We start from the raw sequence: 20,642 nt of genomic DNA on the forward strand, positions 1-20,642 counted from the left end.
GATTTTTTTTAAAATTCAAGGTTCCTGTTGGATTTTTTGCTTTTGAGAACTACTGTTTGATTTTCCAAGGTTCTTTCTTCATTCTCACTAACTTCTTTGCAACACGGTGCAGTCGTGTACTATCATCATTTATTAGATTTGTATTGACACATGGGGTGCTTGTAATTATGCTTCTGTGTGACGCCAAGAATTAATCAATATCATCAGATTTTATCAATCTTCCATTAAAATTAAAGTCACAGCAGATGGGCAAACATTCATTTTCAAAATGCCACAGTATTTAAATAGTCACTACACGACAATGCATGTTAACATTTAAGTTTTTTTCAAAATACATATGTCTAAAGATGGAACATATTTACCAGCAATTACTACCCTTTTTACTGTATTTCAGATCTCTTTCAGGTTTAAGTTCATATGTTGATCTGCATTGATATCGTTCTCACATGAGTTGCTGTTTGCAGAAGAGAATTTCAAACTTGCCGAAGTCTTTCCTGTGGTGAACTTTATGGGCTTGGCTGGAGGTATTTTCATGAGCAGTCAGGGAGGCACGTGAAATATGTTGCATATATACCCAGCAGATAATTAGTCCATTGTCTTCCTGTCCACCTCCCATCCCATTCTCCATGATTCTGTAATTGGGCAGGATGCCTACTAAGTTGCATTCTAATGCTCTTAACTGCCCAATTAAGGGCCTTAATTTCCATAATATGCTGGACATTGGAAGATGGATTGAAGTGGGAAACATGTTTTCTTTTTAAAATCCCCATTTGAATTGAAAAAGCCACAAGGAAGGAGATTTCCTCCTTTAGCACTGCTCTATGCACATCAAGGGAATCTTCCCTGATATGATACATCTCCTTTGTGCATTTGCTAGGATTCTAAAACCCAACTTCCACTCCTCCCTTGCGAGGCAGCCTTGCCCCACTCCCTTCCACTTGCTGTTTACCCAGCAGCCTCTTGCCCCCTGCTGCAGAATCATGTTTGCCTCTTCAGCTGTCTATCAACCCCCCTGTACCCTCTCATTCCCCCAGTCGCCATCAGGCTTTTTTCTTTGCAATCTCCCACCATCGCTACTCTGGTGTTCAGTCCGATGCACCAGCACTTATGATCCCACTGCTTGCAGCTCTTTCAATCACAGGCTGTTTCTCTCATAAGTTTGCTACTGTGTCTCACTTTCGCACACCAAGTCCAGGAGTGATATGACCTGTGACTGGATGATCAACACCTTTCAGATTCTGCTACTTCCAACCACCTGCCACATGAACTTTCTCAAACTGGTTAACTCTGGTTGAATTTTCACGGGCATTTTGCAGACTTTCATTTTTGAATTCATCTGTTACAGCCTGTGTATTTCCAACGCTGATTTGAAATCTCAAGTTTTATATGTATTAAAGGATGTATATAATGCACTTCAACAATTGACTGCAACTTGCTTTTCGTATCATTATTGGAGATGGCTTAACAAGTTGCTGATCCTAACAGAAATTATATCATATAAATATCACATTAATTAATTCCATGGATATGTCCTGTTTCTACATATTAAACTTGTTAAGTATTTAAACTTTCAGGTGAAGCTAAGTGCCATTTCTACAATTCCTTTATTAATTGGTGATCTTCATCTCCAAAAGGTGCAGCTGAAACCAGGTCGAAGTCTGATGGACTGGATCCGTCTGACAAAGAGCGGACAGGATATGACAGGATTGTGTGGGAGGCTTATTGTGGTAACGGAGGAAGAACTTGCTAAACACAATAAGAAGACTGACTGCTGGATGTGTATCAGAGGTAGGGCAGGATGGTTGACAGCCAAAACATAAGAGATGTAAGTTAAGTTATCAGTCTTGGAATTGAAGATGATGAACAGGACTGTTTAATGGCCTTGTTTTCACTTTAAAACGAAAAACAGTGAAAATGTTTTTGATAAATTCACAATTTTAGTTCTAGACTGATCCAACTAGATAACAATCCAACACGTTGGAAATGGGTCTTTTGGCAAAACCATGACTGTTTGAGTAAATAGTAAATCTATGAGCTGGTAAGCATTTACTATTCTAATTGGTAGTTTATATTACCAACAGTAACTATTTGCCTGTTGTATTATGTAAAAAAAACTGATAGTTTCACCAATGCCTTCTTGAGAGGAAGATGTTGCTGCCTTCTCCTTCTGCCCCATATGTAACTCCAGCCCCAATAACCTGGATAATTGAACTGAGGTCTGAGGGGACATCAATGTGAATAGGTCTTTTATGTTAATCCTCATACTCCAATGCCATTCTAAATTTCTTAATTCATCTGAACACGGCTAAGTGCCAATAAATTTTGTTATATTGTGAATTCTGAATGTTTGGCCACGTGAGCTTACAGGTGATGGTATAAAAGAGACAATAGCAACAAAATTAGGTGAGTGATAACAAACAGTAATGGTCAATGGATAACTTGCGGTCTGCAGGCAGGTTTGTAGCAGAGACAAGTCAAAGCGCAATTAATAAAATGCACAGTGTTCTTGGCTTTTATTAATAGGGGCGTAGAATACAAGAGCAAGGAGATGTGAACTTGCATAAGACTCTTGTTAAAATTAAGCTGGAGTATTGTATACTGTTGTGGATGCCACATTGTAGCAAAGATGTGAATACATTGGAGATATGCAAAAGTAATCTTCAAGACAGGCTCCCAGAATGAGAAACTTTAGTTATGAGGAAAGATTGAATAAGTTGGAACTGTTCTCCTTTGAGAGAAGAAGGCTGAGAGGAGATTCAGTAGATACCAAAACCATGAGTTGTCTGGACAGAGCAGATGTGGGAACAGCTTTACCCTTTGTAAAAGGAACAAGAGCAAGAGGGCATACATTTAAATTGATATCCAAAAGAAGCAAGAGTGATGTGAGGGGGGGGGAAAAAATCAGCAAGTAGATAGGGTATGGAATACACTGCTTAAAAGTGTGATGAAGGCAGGTTCCATTAAGACATTCAACTGTTCTCTTCCTCATGGCCAGTGATCCCATAATATGGGTACAGTGGCTCAGCGGTTAGCACTGCTCCCTTGCATCAGCAGAGACGAGGGGCTCGATTCCACTCGAGTCTGTGTGGAGTTTGCACATTCTCCCTGTATCTGTGTGGATTTTGTCCAGGTGCTCCGGTTTCTTCCTACAGTCCAAAGATGTGCAGATTTGGTGGATTGGTAATGCTAAACTGCCTGTAGTGTTGAGGGATGTGTAGACTGGGTGGGTTATAAGGGGATATAAGTCTGGGTGGTATGCTCTGAGGGTTGGTGTGGACTTGTTGAGTCAAAGGGCCTGTTTCCACACTGTGGGGATTCTATGATATCTATGATTATTTGGATAGAATTAGTGTGCAAAGTTATGGAGAAAAATGGTAGATTGGCATTAAGTAATGACGTTAGTTTGAAGAACAGGTGTAAGAGAACAGGTTGAATGGTCTCCTGCACTGTAACAATTCTGAGATACAAAAAGAAGCATAATTATCCACTTTGCCATTCTTGCCCTTAGGATATAATTTTGGCTAAATATCAGTCTGACCACATTTAGCTATTTGGCAATAAAATCAGAACAGTTAGATTGTATTTCTTTTAATCTGACTCCTAGAATTTGAACAATGTTTAAATTTACAATGTTTTTGTGTTTAAGTTCGACCAGGTGTCTTACAAAAGGTTAAATCATAAGATCAGAACCCAGGGTGATGGAGGTTGTATGTTGGCATGGATTGAGAATTGGCTCATGAGCAGGAGACAGTGAATTGTGATGAGGGGTTCTTTTTCAGTGGGCAAAAACGACTTGAAGGAAGTGAATGTAGTTGAACTTGCAGATGACTCCAAATTCGGTGGAAAGACAGGTTGTAAGGGGGATACAAACAGTTTACAGTGTGATATTGTTAGGTAAGTGGGTAAAATGTTGGCAGATGGAGTATAATGTGGGAAAACATGAAGTTGTTCATTTTGGAAGGAAGAGCTATAGAACAGAATATTATTTGAACAGAGAAGCCGCAAAAAGCTGTGAAACAAACGTCTGGAGGTACTTGTGCATGAAGCACAGAAAGCTACCATACAGAGAGTGGGTAATCGGGAAACCTAATGGAATGTTGGCCCTTATTTCAAGAGGCCTGGGGTATAAGAATAAGGAAGTCTTACTGCAACTGTACAGGGTGCCAGTGAGATATTATCTGGAGTACTGTGAGCAGTTTTAGTTTGCTTTATTTAGGGAAAGATATCATGTAATTTGAATCAGTTCAGAGAAGCTGCACTAGGGTGATCCCTGGTGCAGAGGAGCTGTCTTATGATCAAAGATTATTAAGGTTCAGACTGTACTCAATGGAGTTTAGAAGAATGAGAGATGATCTCATTGAAGCATATAGGATTCTTAAGGGGCTTGACAGGGTAAATGCTGAGAGGATGTTTCGCCTCGTGGGAAAGCCTTAGGTCAGAGGGCACCATTTCGTAATAAATGGCACCAATTTTAGACTGAGATGAGGAGGACTTTCTTTTCTCAAAAGGTTGAAAATCTTCGGAACTCCATGTCACAGAAAGCTTTGGGGGAAGAGTCCTTTTGTGTATTTTAGACTGAGATTGATACATTCATGATCAGTAGGGAAATCAAGGGTTACAGGAAAGGGCAGGAAAGTGGACTTGAGGAATGGTGAATCAGTTATGATCCCATTTAATTGCGGAACAGGCTCGAGGTGCTGTCCTGTTCCTAGTGACAAATCTAAGTACAAGTTTGTTCCTGGTTTGCTCTTGCATTTTCATTTAAGTCCTTATGTGCACTATTAGCTTACTGCTACTTCCAGCATGTACTTTTAATACTATTTGAAGCTTATCTATTTTTACCAAACCCAGTTCCCAGCATTTCTGTTTGTTTCAATTCCATTCCTAATTTGGAATTTCATTTTCACTTGCAGTGTTTATAATTTTCATTCTTGCAGTTTTTTTACTCAATCCCATTCTTTTTTATTCCTATTCTTTACATTTTGATGTATTCCTGGCATTTTTAAAGCATTTTATTTTCTGTTGACATGTGGGAGTCACCAGCAGGTTTGATGCTTGTTTCTCATCCTAGGTGCTAAGAAGTTGGTGGTGGGTTGACTACTCAAACACTGTACTATCCCTCATAGTCTTTGATCAAGCTGAGGGACTTTCTCTGACTCTTCAGCAGAAGTAAGACATCATCCACATCGATGTGAGACTAGAGTCAGTGATAGGCAAGACTAGGTAAGGACTGCAGTGTTCTTGCCCTAAAAGAATTGGTGAATTAATTATAAGACAACCAGGTGTAGAGCTGATAATGGGAACTGCAGATGCTGGATGAACACAGCAGGCCAAGCAGCATCAGAGGAGCAGGCAAGCTGATGTGTTGGGTCTGGACCCATCTTCAGTTCCTACTATAGGTAAATCAATTGGATGTTTTTGGATAATCCAACAAATTAATTGGATGAAATCTTCCGTTGCTAGAGGGGATAAGCTTGGAACCCATCGGTTCCTTAATAGTGCTGCAGAGCACGGGCTATTAACCTCTGATGGGCAGGTACCTCTTGCTGTGTGAAACTCCGATCCCCTGGGTCTTGATTCTCGGGGATGTCCACCAGTAGCCTCACTGCATAATTGGCATGATTGGATTCAGTGAGACTTTCCTGGAAGAGGAAAGAGTCTCTTGCCTGATCAGCACCTGGCAGATTGGATTCCAGTGCCTCAACAAGATTTCACTCATGGTTACTCTTACTAACGCAGTACTCACCTTTGAAAACGTTATTCTGGTTATTGTTTGTTTCTAAATTTTTAAAATTCCATTGAAAATCTTAAAACTGTGATGTTGGGTTTTGAGTTTATGCTCTTTGGACCATAAGCATTACCACTAACAGTGTTATAACTATGTGAGCATCACACAACATTAGTCTTCCCATATTTCCAACCTTGTTTTGCTTTTGCTTTTTCCAAGTATTCCCAGTTAATACTCTCATAATTATAAAAGCACAAGCTTCTTCTTTCCTTGTGCAGAAGTCATTACATTAACTTCCGTTCATTAATATTTCATTTTGAATATTTTGAAAATGGTCAGTCACTTATGTCAGCTGAAAACCAGTAACCACCAACATATGTATTTAATGCCAGTTTCTATGCTGCCTGTTATATCATCTAAAGTGCACTGTTTCTTTTGGGTAGATGCCAGGGAACTTGGATCATAGTCCATCAGTTTAATTGAAAGTTTAACTCGCTCATTAAGTAATAGCTCTTCCCTTCGCATTATGTAAAACAGGAACCTGTGTTCCTGCTCAGATACTGGCTGACCTGCTGTTTTTTTTTTCCAAACTTAATTTTTATTAATATTTTGGCTTATCATTCCCATGTGTTGCATCATGAATTTTAATTGTCCCCTCTCAAGCAAGCTTTATGACTGTGTAATTTTTTAACTGTGCCACATGTTATACTGGCCAATGCTTTTGTTTCTAAAGTTTTAAAACACTATTCAAAATCTTAATGTTATGTTGGGTTTTGAGTTGTGCTTTCTGGACTATTAGCATAACCATTAACAGCATCAAAACTATGTAAACATTACATAACACAAATATTCCCCAGTTTCCAACATTGATTTTGTCTTTTCTTCCTCTTCCAACTATTCATGTAATTATAACAGCCCAAACTGCCTGCTTCTTGTGCGGACCTAATGGCATTAATTTACATTCATTAGTATTTAATTCTCTGAAATACTTAACTTTCCTTCTGAAACTTTGCACCACTGATATCACTTTTATTATACTTTTGCATTATTTTAAATTGTTACTGCCCTAGGTTTTATGAATAGTTCCGGCATTTATTGCAATTATATATTTTCCCTTTTTCTATTTAATGGTCTTATCCTCATCAAACAATATATCGTTTGACTCGATGTAAGGACATAAACAGTTACATTTCTACTTCCTCGTTACTGAAATTGATGGAAAAAAGATTGATTTAACCATGCAAATTTGAGACATTTTGAAATAGATTTGAGATACTTTTGAAATTGAGGTTTTGTGGCACAGTAAGTGACCCTCTGCTTCTGATCTAGAAAATTCCAGGTTTGCATCCTGCCTTGATGGCCAAGGAAGCTATACTCACAACATGGCAATATCTACCTGCAAATCCTTCTAACGTGACCAGTGGCAGACGATAAGATCAGGAGAGATTCCTGGTCAGACTTGGGATGACTGTTACTATCCATTTCTTCAGACTAAAGCCTGTGTGTAAAAGTTCCTGTTACCGCTCTAGCTCAAACAACACACTATCAGCTCTGAGATGTTAATGTTTGTTACCAAATTTTTCAATGCATTGATAATTGGACACCAGATGTGTAACTAAAGATACACAGTGGGAATCCGTAGATATCTTACCGCACAGAGCTATTTGGGAATTACTTGGGAAGTTTAACCTTCCGTTGGGCAATTCCTCTGCTCTTTGCGAATGTTTTCAGCTCATGAACTAGGTTAAGTGACTTTGGATAGTTCTACTTGTTTTGGTAGCTACCCAAGAAACATCAAAATATCAAATTCAGCCTGACATATAGGTACTACATAAGCCAAACCCTCCCCCACTCCCTATTCAATTCTAGTACTCCTGATCTGACCAGACTTTCATCCAATTCCAAGGTGACTATTTCCCTCCCTGCCTACCTGACAACTGTCCTCCCAATCCAATTACACCTTATCACCCCTCTGACCACCCTCCAGGCCATTCACAACTAACCCCATTCCTGCAGTGCAACCCTCCCAACCCAATGACTCAACTATCTGCTCACTCGCCCATCTCAATCAACCTCTCTACCTATCTTTTTACTCATTTATCTGCCCTACTTACTGTATGCATCATATCCACCTTAAATGCCTTCCACTCATCCATCCACCCAATTATCCATTCATTTAATTGTCCACTGACTCATTCACACATCCACTTGCTCACCTATTCTGTAAAGTCCATTGGATTGAAAGACCTTAGCATCAGTTCACAGGAACATTTATGCCCAGGAGCAAGCTGACTTTCATTGCTGTGAAGTTCTCGGCCCAGATGTAGGTTTCACTATAGGCTTCTGCAATGTGGCACTTTTTCTATATGTCCCTGTATTCTGTATTGTGAACACAAGAGGGCATTTGCGACCATGGAATACACTGGTTTCCTTTAGCAGTGAATATGCAGTTGTGTTCTAAATGGCCTATTGAAAACCATTCACATTTTCACTGATCTTGACTAGGTCGCTTTGTAAACTCTCGGAAATGAATGCATCCATAACATGTCGGCTTTTGGAAAATATGCAAATAATCTTGAAATAAAATAGAAGTTGGATGTAAGCAGGATCAAGGGAGTTTGTAAAATGACGTCCTAAGACTAGTTGCATTATTTTCGGGTTTTAGATTTGTTTCTTAGAAGTTATTAATAGGAGAGAAAACTTACTGTCAGAGTATGAGTGGGTCGATGCACAAACTGTGACTGTGACTAGAAAATTTCATTCCAGAGTGGTATTTTCATTTGACTGATTGTTTGAAAAAAAGCATTGCACTGTGTGCTGCATATTGCTGTGATTAGTTTCGATAACAGTCATGTTGAGTCCTGTTCTTTATCCCCTGCAGTTTGGAGTATTGTTGCTGATTTCAAGCAAAGCATGCCTCACGTTTAGAATTACTTAGCTTTGTCCCTGTCTAACCTTGTGTTGTAAATATGTTTATGAAAACTGAAATGATTTTGTCGTAACTGAATGAGCAGTGTTGCTCAGTCTCCAGTTTTGTCTGATATATTTCTGTGAAGTGTTTTGGGAAGGTTCACTATATTTATAGATGATGTGCAAGTACAAGTTGAGCAAAGGATTCTTTTGATTTTAATTTCATGAAGTACCTTGAATTTGAAATTAGTTTGTAGAAAGCTATGTCCTCTATATTTAGACTTCCCTACCCGGGGAAAAGCTGTTGGCTAACTCGTTTGTAGATTTTTTTTTTCTTTTTAGTTTAGGACTTTTAGTTCTTTAGTTCTTTTTCTTTCTCAAATTATCTTCTGGAGGGAGCTTGATCATGGAGACCGCAGCGGAGAGGGCAGCAGCTGGGGGTTTTTGACGGTTGGCCGTGAGGCGGGCGGTGTGCCGAGGCAGAAGTCTAGTGGTTAGCAGCGTCACTGTCCCTGGATCCATACCAGAGTGGGACTCTGCAGCAAGGTGGCTAATGCAGCGGCAATGAAGCGTGGCAGCGGCTGGAGCCGAGTGAGAACGTTGAGGGTGGCAGCAGCAAGGCCTGGAGTGCTCGATGGAGGTCAGCACCAGCAATCAGTGAAGGTGGCTGGCGAACCCAAGGTGGGTCTTAATCCAGCACCAGTGAAAGTATGCTCAGCGCAAGGGACAGCAAACTCTCTTCGGGAAAGCTCAGCTTGGAGTACTCCCAAGGCATAAAGAACAGTAATTTTTGATATTTTACCTCTTCTTCACATTCCATTTTTTTTACCAAGATGACTGTAGTGCTGAACCTATTAACTTGTTCCTTTATATTTCTACTTTACACTAAGTAGACTGTACTTTTGACTTATTTCTTTATTTTTCTACTTTTATAACAAAAGTTTTTTTGTACCTAAATACTTTGTACCCAGGCTGGTGCTGTGTGTGGTGACATTGTGCACTTTTCACTGTACTGTTGTACCCCTTACTTGAGCACATGTGACAATAAAACCTAAACCTAAACCTAATTCTAAATCTAAAGGGTGATGCCTCTGAAGTTATTTCAGTGGCAACGAGATTGGGATTAATGACGTGACCATGCAAAAGTGCCTACTAGCTGAAGCCCAACTGGATGTTGAACAGGCCCTACAACTGGCTTTGTCATAGATAACAGAATCATAGAGTCCGTAGTGTGCAAACAGGCTATTTGGCCCAACAAGTCCACGCGGACTCTCTGAAAAACATCCCACCCAGATTCACCCCCACCCCTGCCGTCACCATTTTGTCATTAGAAAGTGCGACAAGTGGAACTTATGAGTTAGAGTATTCCAATGGAAGTGGACACCCTCACTAGTCCAACTGAGTTTGGCGAATGCCACCTGAGTGAAGGCAATTGTATAACATCACTCAGGACATATCTTGAACAGATGGCCTCCAGGTCAGCCCACAGCAAAACTACAAAACAAAACAAAACCAAGCCTGAGCCAAAGGAGTAAAATGCTCTTGAGGATCTGGGCCAGCAGGCCATTGAGGTTACTGCCAGTATGCGGACTTGAGACAGCCAGGGAGACCCACTATGCTTGAATTAAGTAAGAGAACTCATAGACTGGTATCCAGGAGAGTGCACACCCTACAAAGTCCACCTACAGCTGGTTTGGAACAGTTGAATTGCTCAGCAACATCTGTATCACAATTAGTCAAAATAAACATCGGTTAAATGGTCACGTTGTTCTCGTGGCAGTGCGTATGAATGAAGCTGTGTCAGTGATTGTAGAACTAGACTTTACCAAAATTTGCTCTGGATTCCAACCCTTAAATTTCCATAAGACCTTCGCCAGGCTCAGACCCTATACTGGCAAACCCCTACTGATTAAGGATATAACTTCAATTTGCTTTTCAGAAGAGACCGGAATGTTCAGTTGTCTCTAATTGTAGTAAACAACTCAGACCCATGCTTGATGGGCCAGAATTGGTTGAGAACGGTTCAACTTGATTGGCTCAACATTTTTCAAAAAGAAAATGGTTGCCTGAGTGAGATCTGAAATAAATACATGGAACTTTTTCAGGGAGGTCCAGGGACTATCAAAGGGGTCAATTCCACCATGCATGTTGACCAAGAAGCAATTCCACAATTCTGCAAGGCCTACCCAGTGCCATTTGTTTTATGTGCAAAAGTACAGGCAGAAATTAGAAGGCTAGAAAGCGAAGGAATTATCAAACCAGTACAGTTTGCAGAATGGGCAGCACAGATTGTGAAGCCTGACAAGTTGGTTTGTCTTAATGGGGATTTCAAATAAACAGTAAACTGCTTTTCACAACCAGATAGATATGCAAACCCTTGCATAGACGACTTATGCACAAAATTGGTGGGGGGGACTGTCCTTCATGAAGCTGGATGTGAGCCATGTGTACCTGCAATTGCAATTAGATGGGGATTGCCAAAAGTATGTTACAATTGATACCCATAGGGTTTGTGCTAACATATGAGACTGCCTTTTGGAGTATCATCAGCACGTGCCATTTTCCAGCAGATGATGGAGAACATTTTACAAAGTCTCCCTCACACCACCATTTATCTGAATTTGGACATAGTGCTTAAATGTTTCTCCAAGGCAGGTGTATGCTTTAGGAGGGAAAATGTGTGTTTCAGACACCCCAAGTGACCTACTTTAGCTATAGAATTGAAAAGAGGAGGTTACACCCATTGGGAGATAAAGTGAGGATGATCAAAAGTGTGCCAGCTCCCAGGTCTGTACTAGAGCTGAGGTCTTTCCTTGGGCTGGTGAATTATTATAGAAAGTTCCTGGCATCCATCCTGCTATTGAAAAGAGGTTAGCCTTGAAATTGGTCTTGTGTCGAGAAGTACCTTTAAGGTACACCTTGTGTGAGGTGTTGATCCACTATGATCCCAGGCAAGATGTGGTGCTGACATGTGATGCCTCCCATACGGTATCAGGGTAGCATTGGCTCACTGTGGCCCAGTGGAGAGGAATACCTGATAGTGTATGCTTCCCAGACTTTGATGCCAAGCGAAGGTAGATAGAGAAGGAAGGTTTGGGGATCATCTTTGGCATGAGAAAGTACCTTTACAACATAAATTTGTCATAGTAATGGACCACAAACCCCTGCAAGGGCTACCTAAATAGCACAGGGCCATGCTGCCCAGAGCTTCAGGTCGAATTCAACAGTGGGATATCATTCTAAGTCTGTACATTTACAAGTTGTAACACTGTCTGGGAGGCCAAGCTCAATTGTAGACACTTTATGCTGCCTCCTGCTGACAGATATACCACCGGCGATGCCACCACTGGAAGAGGCCATTCTGGTTTTAAACTCTCTGGACACCCTCCCGTCACTGACAGTAAGAGATTGTGGACACAAAAAGATTCTATCCTGGCAAAATTAAAAAAACTGATGGTGATTGCGGGAAAATAAAGGGCCATCACAACCAGAAGTGAAACCTTTCCAGATCCAACAAGACCAGATCACCAGAAGAGGGCAGCACATTATTATGGGGCGCAAGAGTGATTGTTCTGAGCACAGGGTCATTACTAGATATTGACTGAACTCCTCCAGGGGTTGGCGAGATGTTATGCCTGGTGGCTAGGATTGAATGCTGATATAGCTTCCTTGGAGAGGCAGTATCCAGAGTGCCAATAAGGACAAAACTTATCACCAGCAACTACTCCACATTCATGGGAATAGCTAGGTGAACGCTGGGCCAGGTTACATGTTGACTGTGCAGGTCCTTTCATGGGCTCAGTTTTATTTTAGTCATTGTGGATGCCCATTCAAAGTGGTCAGATGTGCATAGACTTCATTCATCAAATACAGGGATGACAATTGAAAACTGTGAGCATCGTTTGCAACACACAAACTCCCGGAAGTGTTGGTCACAGACAACGGGCCGTCATTTACCAGCAGGGAATTTGCGTATTTTCTAGTCGAAATGGCATTTGGTATGAAGGGACAGCACCGTACCATTCATCAACTAACAACCTGGCAGAAAGAGCAGTCCAGACTTTGAAGGCAGGCTTAAAGAAACAGCCTACAGTGTCATTCAATAACAAACTGTCCTAGTGCCTGTCTGGTTATAGGACTACCCCTCGTGCAACTACAGGGATAGCTCCAGCAGAGTTGCACATGGGGAGAAGACTCTGCACCAGGTTAGATCGGATCTTCCTGGACCAGAGGGGGAGGGTGAAACAGCTTCAGGAACACCAGTACCCAGACACAACCCTCCTCTTAGCGACAGAGACAGTTTACTCCAGGGGATGAAGCTTAGTATTGAAACCGTGGGAATGGCCCTGAATTGGTAAGAGGCATGGCTGATGCAAGGTCACCTCCCATGACATAAAAAGTTTGTGTAGTAGAGGTGGTCCTGAACAAGCACCTGGACCACATGAGAGCAGGAATCTCGCAACCAGCCAGGAACAAAATATTCCTGGCTCCTCAGACCACCTGGCAAGGCTGTCAGAACCCGTGGGCTCTTGTCTCCACCCCCCCTCCATCCAGCGTTGAAGAAACCAGAGGACAAAATAAACAGAGCAAGTGTCACAGCCTCAACGCTGTTTTGCCTGAAGAACATGTATTTCTTCTGAGATGCTGTGGGCATAAGGTGAGAACTGGAAGATTTAAAAGTGACATGAAGGACAATTTGTTGACACATAGGGTGGTGAGTGCCTGGAGTGGGCTGCCAGATATCATGGTCAAAGCAAGTACAATTTGGTCATTTAAGAAACATTTGGAAAGGTGCATGGATGGGATAGGTATGGGGTTGGGGGGGGGGGGGGGGGGGCGGGGCGGGTGGTGGGGGCACGTTACGGACCAAGAGCAGGTAAATGGGACTAACTTAGTTGTGAAAAGGAGCAGCTTGGACAAGTTGGGCCAAAGGGCCTGTTTCCATTCTTGAAAACCTCTATGACTGTAAAGATTTACAAAAACATTTACATGCATCTAGAACTTGGCACTTACCCAGCTAGCCCACTGCCAGCTCCTAGAGTGACACTCTTTTTATATCTGTCAGCCAGGGCACTCTGATTGGGGTTGTTAGTCTGGTCCAATCAGAGAACCCATATTCTATGATGTCCACCAGCCTGACCTCATTCTAATCACAGCAGTTGTAAACTTGTCTAAAGTAACAGTTGAATACTGAATGAAACTGCTGAACACCCCTTGAGCCCCAGAACACAGTGAGCAGTGAGCCCTGGAGTAGCACATGGGTTGTGAGCTCACAGCAGCATGGGGAAGCAACCCCAGAGCAGTGCTCCAGCAGCAATGGATGGAGATCGCTGTGAGGGGGACAATCCTTACCTTAGAAGTTATATTGGAATACTGTAATGTTAGCCTTTAATATTTTTGTTTTTGTATCTTGGACTTATTCTCAACTCTTTTGATAAGCAACTCCTTTTATTCCTCTGCTGTATCCAAGAATTGTACCAAGGTACTTGTACCTAAGATGTCACCATAAGAAGGTAGACGTTGTAAAACCTTTTCACTGTATGGCTACAATGGAGTACGTGTAACAATAAAGGATATTGTGTTGTACTGTATTGACCAATGGATGCAATGCTGGTTGATATTAATGAATTGGTGCTGTGTATAATAAAGACAGCCATGTCCCTAGTTTGTGTGCTATTTCACAGAAAGAGCAATTTGCACTGTGACGCTGCCTTATGCTTTGCCTGCGCATTCTTCCCTCTTAGATAACATGTTGTTCGACAACCATTCCATATACTTACATTTCTATATACTTACGGACTTCACACGAATTCTTATTATTTTTGGGTTATAAATTTAACGCTCCAAATCCCTCCTATCTTGGATTTAGTTCCTTCCCACAATGCAATGTATTGACATCATCTACTTAGAGATCAGCCAGGCATTTTTTAAGATCCTGCATGCCAGAGTGATAGCAAAGGTAAGAGTATATCCAAGGAGATTTGGCTAATTGTATTGAGATTTGGATGAGTGACCAGAAGGTTAAAGAATGCTTTTGTGACTGGTATATTGTGTCCAGTGGAGTTCCACAGGGCTCTGTGTTGGCACCCTTGCAGTTTGTGGTCTGTATAAATGCATGATGAATGGTGGGACTCTGGGAAGCATCGAGGATCAGGGGGACCTTGGTGTGCATGTTCAGCGGTCCCTTAAGGTGTCAGGGCAGTACATAAAGTGTTTAAAAAGGCATATGGGATACTTGCCTTTATTAGCTGAGGCACAGAGTTTATGAGTAGAGAGATCAGAACTAGCATATTGTATACAATTCTGGAATCCACATGACAGGAGAGCTGTGAGTGCATTGGAGAGGGTACTTTGGAGATTTACCAGGATTTGCCTGGGCTGGAGAATTTTAGATAGCAAGAGAGCTTTGAATGGCTTATTTTTCTTGGAGGAGAGGAAACTGGGGTGGTGGCATGATTCAGGGATATAAAAATATAAGGGGCATAAATAAGTTAGAAAGGAAGGAATTTTTCCCCTTGTTGAATGGATTATTGATGGAGGGGTGGGGGGATGGGGAAGCAGAGGGGACACAGATTTAAGGAAATAGACGAGAGGTTTGGAGAGGATGAGAGGAAACTTGTTTGTTCTACTCACAGCTCATATGGGTGGTAGAGGCAGAAACCCTCATGAAGGAGTATTTAGATGTGCACTGTGCGATGCCATGGCCATCGAGACTATGGGCCAGATGCTGAACATTAGGATACAAACAGTTAGGTGCTTGCTTTTGATTCATGCAAACTGGATGGCCAAAGGGCTTTGTTTTTCAGGACAGCAGGCCTTAAGGAATCTATTACTCACCATCCCAATTGATCCTTGATTGTATTAGACATCGTCTCAACAAAAAGCTTTCCATAAGCACCTAAAGATTGACCAAACCATTCAGAGCAACTAGCTGTGCACCGCATTTGGTGTTCATGGCAAATTTGATAGATTTCCCAAAACATGTATCCAACCAGAGTCCTATTTTCCCTTGTGAAACTAAACAAGCGAAGCCTGGCAACTAAAGACCGGTGAGTCTGACATCAGTGATGGGTAAGTTGGAGGGAATTCTGTGGGATGGGATTTACACGCATTGGAAAAGAAATCCCTACTGATTAGGGATAGTCAGCATGGCTTTGTGTATGGAGAAATCATGTGTCATTAACATGACTGGGTTTTTTTAAGAATTTGACCAAGAAGCTAGATGAGGGTAGAGTGGTAGACATTGTTCTTCTGTCCACATGGACTTTAGTAAAGCCTTTGACAAAGTTCCGTATGGTAGACTGGTTAATTGAGTTAGATCACATGGGATTCTGGGAAAGTTTGCCAATTGATACAAAATTACTTTTGACGGTGGGTGACAGAGGGTGGTGATTGAGGATTGTTTTTGGACTGGAGACCCGTGACTAGTGGTGTTCCACAGGGTTCAGTGCTGACCCCACTGTTGTATGTTATTTATATAAATAATTTGGTGGAGAATTTAGGAAGCATAGTCGGTAAGTTTGCAGATGACACCAAAATTGGTGACATAATGCACACCTGAAGAATGCTTTCTACGATTACAAATGGATCTTGATCAATTGGGCCAATAGGCAGATGGAATTTAATTTGGATAAATGTGAGGTGTTGCATTTTGGTAAGATAAGCAAGTGCAGGACTCACGCAGTTAATGGTAGGGCCCTGGGGAGTGTTGTTGAACAAAAAGACCTAGGTGTTTGGGTACATAGTTCTTTAAAAGTTATGTCACAGGTGGATAGAGTGGTAAAGATGATTGGCATGCTTGCCTTCATTGCTCATTGAGTATAGGAGTTGGGATGTCATATCGTTGTTGTACAGATGTTGGTGTGGCCTCTTTTTTTGGAGTACTCTGTACAGTTCGAGTCATCCTGTTATAGGAAGGATATTATTAAATTGGAAAGAGCACAGAAAAGATTTACCAGGATTTTGCTGGAATTGGCGGCTTTGATTTAAATGGATAGGCTACGACAATTTCTCTTGGACCATAGTAGGTTCAGGGCTGACCTTATAGTTTATAAAATTATTAGGGACATAAATAAGGTGAATAACAAAGGTCTTTTAATTCAAAACTAGACAGCACGTTAAGAAATGAGGAGAAAGATTTAAAAGGGACCTGAAGAGCAAGTTTTTCACACAACAGTGTGGTTCATATGTAGAATGAACTATCAGAGGAAGTGGTAGATGCAGGTACAATTGCACATTTAAAAAACTTTTGGACAGGTACATGAATAGGAAAGGTTTAGAGGTGTGCAGGCTAAGTGCAGGCCAAATGCAGGCAAGTGGGGATTCTTTAGTTTGGGAAACTTAGTTGGCATGGACAAGTTGGGCCAAAAAGTCTCTTTCCATGCTAAATGACAGTATGACTCTATGTCACCATAACGATTGTTGCTTGTTTTTCTGTATATTTAATTTTTAAATAAACTACCTTCTTTGTGTATAATTTTTGACATTTGGAGGAGCTCTATTTTGTATGAATTGCCATGGTTTTCCAAGGATTTAATCCAATTAATCCAAAGACTACAGTGGTTCAAGAAAGCAATCTACAACCACATTCTCCAGGGCATAGAGTACATAGAACATTACAGCACAGTACAGGCCCTCAATGTTGTGCCGACCTGTCATACCGATCTGAAGCCCATCTAACCTACACTATTCCATGTACGTCCATATGCTTGTCCAACGACGACTGAAATGTACCTGAAGTTGGCAAATCTACTACCGTTGCAAGCAAAGCGTTCCATTCCCTTACTGCTCTCTGAGTAAAGAAACTACCTCTGACATCTGTCCTATATCTTTCACCACTCAATTTAAAGCTATGTCCCCTCGTGCTCGCCGTCACCATCCTCGGAAAAAGGCTCTCCCTATCCACCCTATCTAACCCTCTGATTATTTTATATGTTTCAATTAAGTCACCTCTCAACCTTCTTCTCTCTAACGAAAACAGCCTCAAGTCCCTCAGCCTTTCCGCGTAAGACCTTCCCTCCATACCAGGCAGCATCCTAGTAAATCTCCTCTGCACCCTTTCCAAAGCTTCCACATCCTTCTTATAATGCAGTGACCAGAACTGTACACAATACTCCAAGTGCGGCCGCACCAGAGTTTTGTACAGCTTCACCATAACCTCTTGGTTCGGAACTCAATCCCTCTATTAATAAAAGCTAAAACACTGTATGCCTTCTTAACAGCCCTGTCAACCTGGGTGGCAACTTTCAAGGATCTGTGTGCATGGACACAGAGATCTCTCTGCTCATCGACACGGCTAAGAATCTTACCATTAGCCCTGTACTTTGCCTTCCGGTTACTCCTACCAAAGTGCATCACCTCACACTTGTCTGCATTAAACTCCATTTGCCACCTCTCAGCCCAGCTCTGCAGCTTATCTGTGTCTCTGCAAACCACAGCATCCTTTGTCACTATCCACGACTCCACCGACCTTAGTGTCGTCTGCAAATTTACTAACCCATCCTTCTACGCCCTCATCCAGGTCATTTATAAAAATGACAAACAGCAGTGGACCCAACACCGACCCTTGCGGTACACCACTAGTTACTAGTCTCCAGGATGAACATTTCCCATCAACTACCACCCTCTGTCTTCTTTCATCAAGCCAATTTCCGATACAAACTGCTATATCTCCGACAATTCCATTCCTCTGAATTTTGTACAATAGCCTATTGTGGGGAACCTTATTGAACGCCTTGCTGAAATCCATATACACCACATCAACCGGTTTAGTCTCCTCTACCTGTTTGGTCACCTTTTCAAAGAACTCAATAAGGTTTGTGAGGCATGACCTTCCCTTCACAAATCCGTGCTGACTATCCCTAATCAATTTATTCTTTCCTAGATGATTATAAATCCTATCCCTTATAACCTTTTCCAACACTTTACCAACAACTGAGGTAAGGCTCACTGGTCTATAATTACCAGGGTTGTCTCTACTCCCCTTCTTGAACAGGGGAACCACATTTGCTATCCTCCAGTCATCTGGCACTATTCCTGTAGACAATGACGAGTTAAAGATCAATGCTAAAGGCTCAGCAATCTCGGCAGTTAGGGGTACGTTATAAATTACCTGTTCCATCAGTGACACACCACATCTCATGAATTTTTTTTGTGAAATGAGATAATGACTTCAGACTATATTTTTGAGACCTACAGGCTCTCAAGCAGCAGGATGTGTTTTGCCCCTTTCTTGAGTAGGAAAGCTCTGCGATGTTGAGTGCTACCTTTTAAGAGCTGTTTGAAATCCATTTGTTTCTCAGTCATTTCTTGCACTTCAGTCCTCACCCTGTCACCTACCTCCCAGAAGACCCAAGACAATTCTGCTTATTCTTGCCTTCTACCAAACTTGTATTCAAAGGATCATCCTTGGCCATTCTTGCAAACTTTTAGCAGCGTGACCCTACCAAACACATCTTCCCTTTTTCCCCTTTGAGCATTTCAGAGGGCCAGTTCTCTCTGCATTGTTCAGGTTACTCTTCCAGCACTCCCAACATCTCTCACTCCCCGTGGCATCTTTGTATGCAATTGCAAAGAGTGTAACACTTGCCCCTTTACTTCCTCCCTCCTCACCTTCCGTTGTTTCAAACACTCAGACCCCAATCCCACTGATTTACTTGTACGTCTTTAAATCTGGACTGCTGCATTTGCTTTTTGCAGTGAAGTCTCAACTGCATGCTGAGATCAACCACACCCTATTTGCAAGAATGACTCAGATCTTCTGTTTATTTATCATTTTAATGCACCATCTTGTTCTCATGCAGTGATCTTTTAAACTCAAGCTGGATGACGTGTGCCTCATTTTCTTTGTATGCATTTTGCATCCTTCAAGATTTAACGTTGAGTTCAACAACTTTACACCATGAACTCTACCCTCCATTTTAATTTCCCAGAGAGTAGAAATAAATGGGTCATTCTCACTTTGGCAGACTGACAAGTGGGGTACTGCAAGGATCAGTGGTTAAACCTCAGTGGTTCAAAATCTATATCAATGATTTTTGATATGGAACCGAATATAATTTTTTTCAAATTTATGAATGGTGAGTGGGAATATGTATTGTGAAGAAAATGTAAAGCAACTTTGGGAGAATTTAGATCGGCTTGGTGAATGGGCATGAACATGGCAGCTAGAATTTAATGCAGAAAAACGTGACATTATTTACTTTGGTAGGAGAAACAGATATGTAGAGTATTTAAGCAGTTGGAAAGTGTAGGTATACAAAGGAACCAAGGGGTAAAGGCTAACAGCAAATAATTAGGAAAGTTAATGGAACTTTATTGCGAGGCATACAAGAATAGTAAAGTTTTGCTTCAGTTGAATAGGGTCCTGGTTATATTGCAGCTGGAATACAAGTGTGCAATTTTGATAGCCTCATTTCAGAAAAGATATTGCTGCCATTGAGGAAATACAACCAAAGGTTCACCAAACTTGTTTCCCAGATGATAAGATTGTCGTACGAAGAGTGGGGCAACTGCTCTATATTCTCTAGGTTTGGAGAATAGAAGGTGATCTCATTGAAAATTATTAAATACTTAAAGGCACAGTGAGATAGATGCAGGCAGAATTTTACCCTGAGTGTTCGAAATGTTGAACAGCTTTCACAAATGATGGGTACATGAACATCTTTTATCACATCCCTCTTGCTTTATTAGACCAGTTCCAGACTCTCACGATTTTTTTTGCTAGCTTTATTGTAAAAAATTGCTTTGAATGGGGCAGTTCCCAAGAAAGTTGATTATGACATGTGTGCCTAAGTCTTAATAATTTACAATATTTGCTTTTGTAGGCATGGTTTACAATATGACACCATATTTGGAATATCACCCTGGAGGAGAGGAGGAGCTCATGAGAGGTGCAGGAGCTGATGGAACAGTATTATTTGATCAGGTGAATTTGTTGGAGATTATTTTTCAAAATTTTTGGACTGAAATTGGATGTGAGTTTTGTTTTTTGTCAGTCATTATT

At 41.3% G+C, this 20,642-nt stretch overlaps 1 protein-coding gene across 3 annotated transcripts in view; it reads left to right on the forward strand.

The window, feature by feature from the left end:
* The window catches only part of LOC125452668 (cytochrome b5 reductase 4), a 105,100-nt gene that overhangs the window by 12,411 nt on the left and 72,047 nt on the right, over positions 1-20,642 (forward strand). For 2 of the 3 annotated variants that reach the window (XM_048531337.2, XM_048531338.2), the window contains exons 2-3: positions 1,635-1,788; positions 20,464-20,564. In XM_048531337.2, coding sequence (XP_048387294.2) covers positions 1,635-1,788; positions 20,464-20,564 — 255 coding nt within the window. The remainder of the gene's footprint in view (positions 1-1,634; positions 1,789-20,463; positions 20,565-20,642) is intronic. The other variant, XM_059645263.1, reaches the window with a different exon arrangement.

The sequence above is a fragment of the Stegostoma tigrinum genome, chromosome 4, assembly GCF_030684315.1.
Source record: "Stegostoma tigrinum isolate sSteTig4 chromosome 4, sSteTig4.hap1, whole genome shotgun sequence".
NCBI classification, from domain to species: Eukaryota; Metazoa; Chordata; class Chondrichthyes; order Orectolobiformes; family Stegostomatidae; genus Stegostoma; species Stegostoma tigrinum.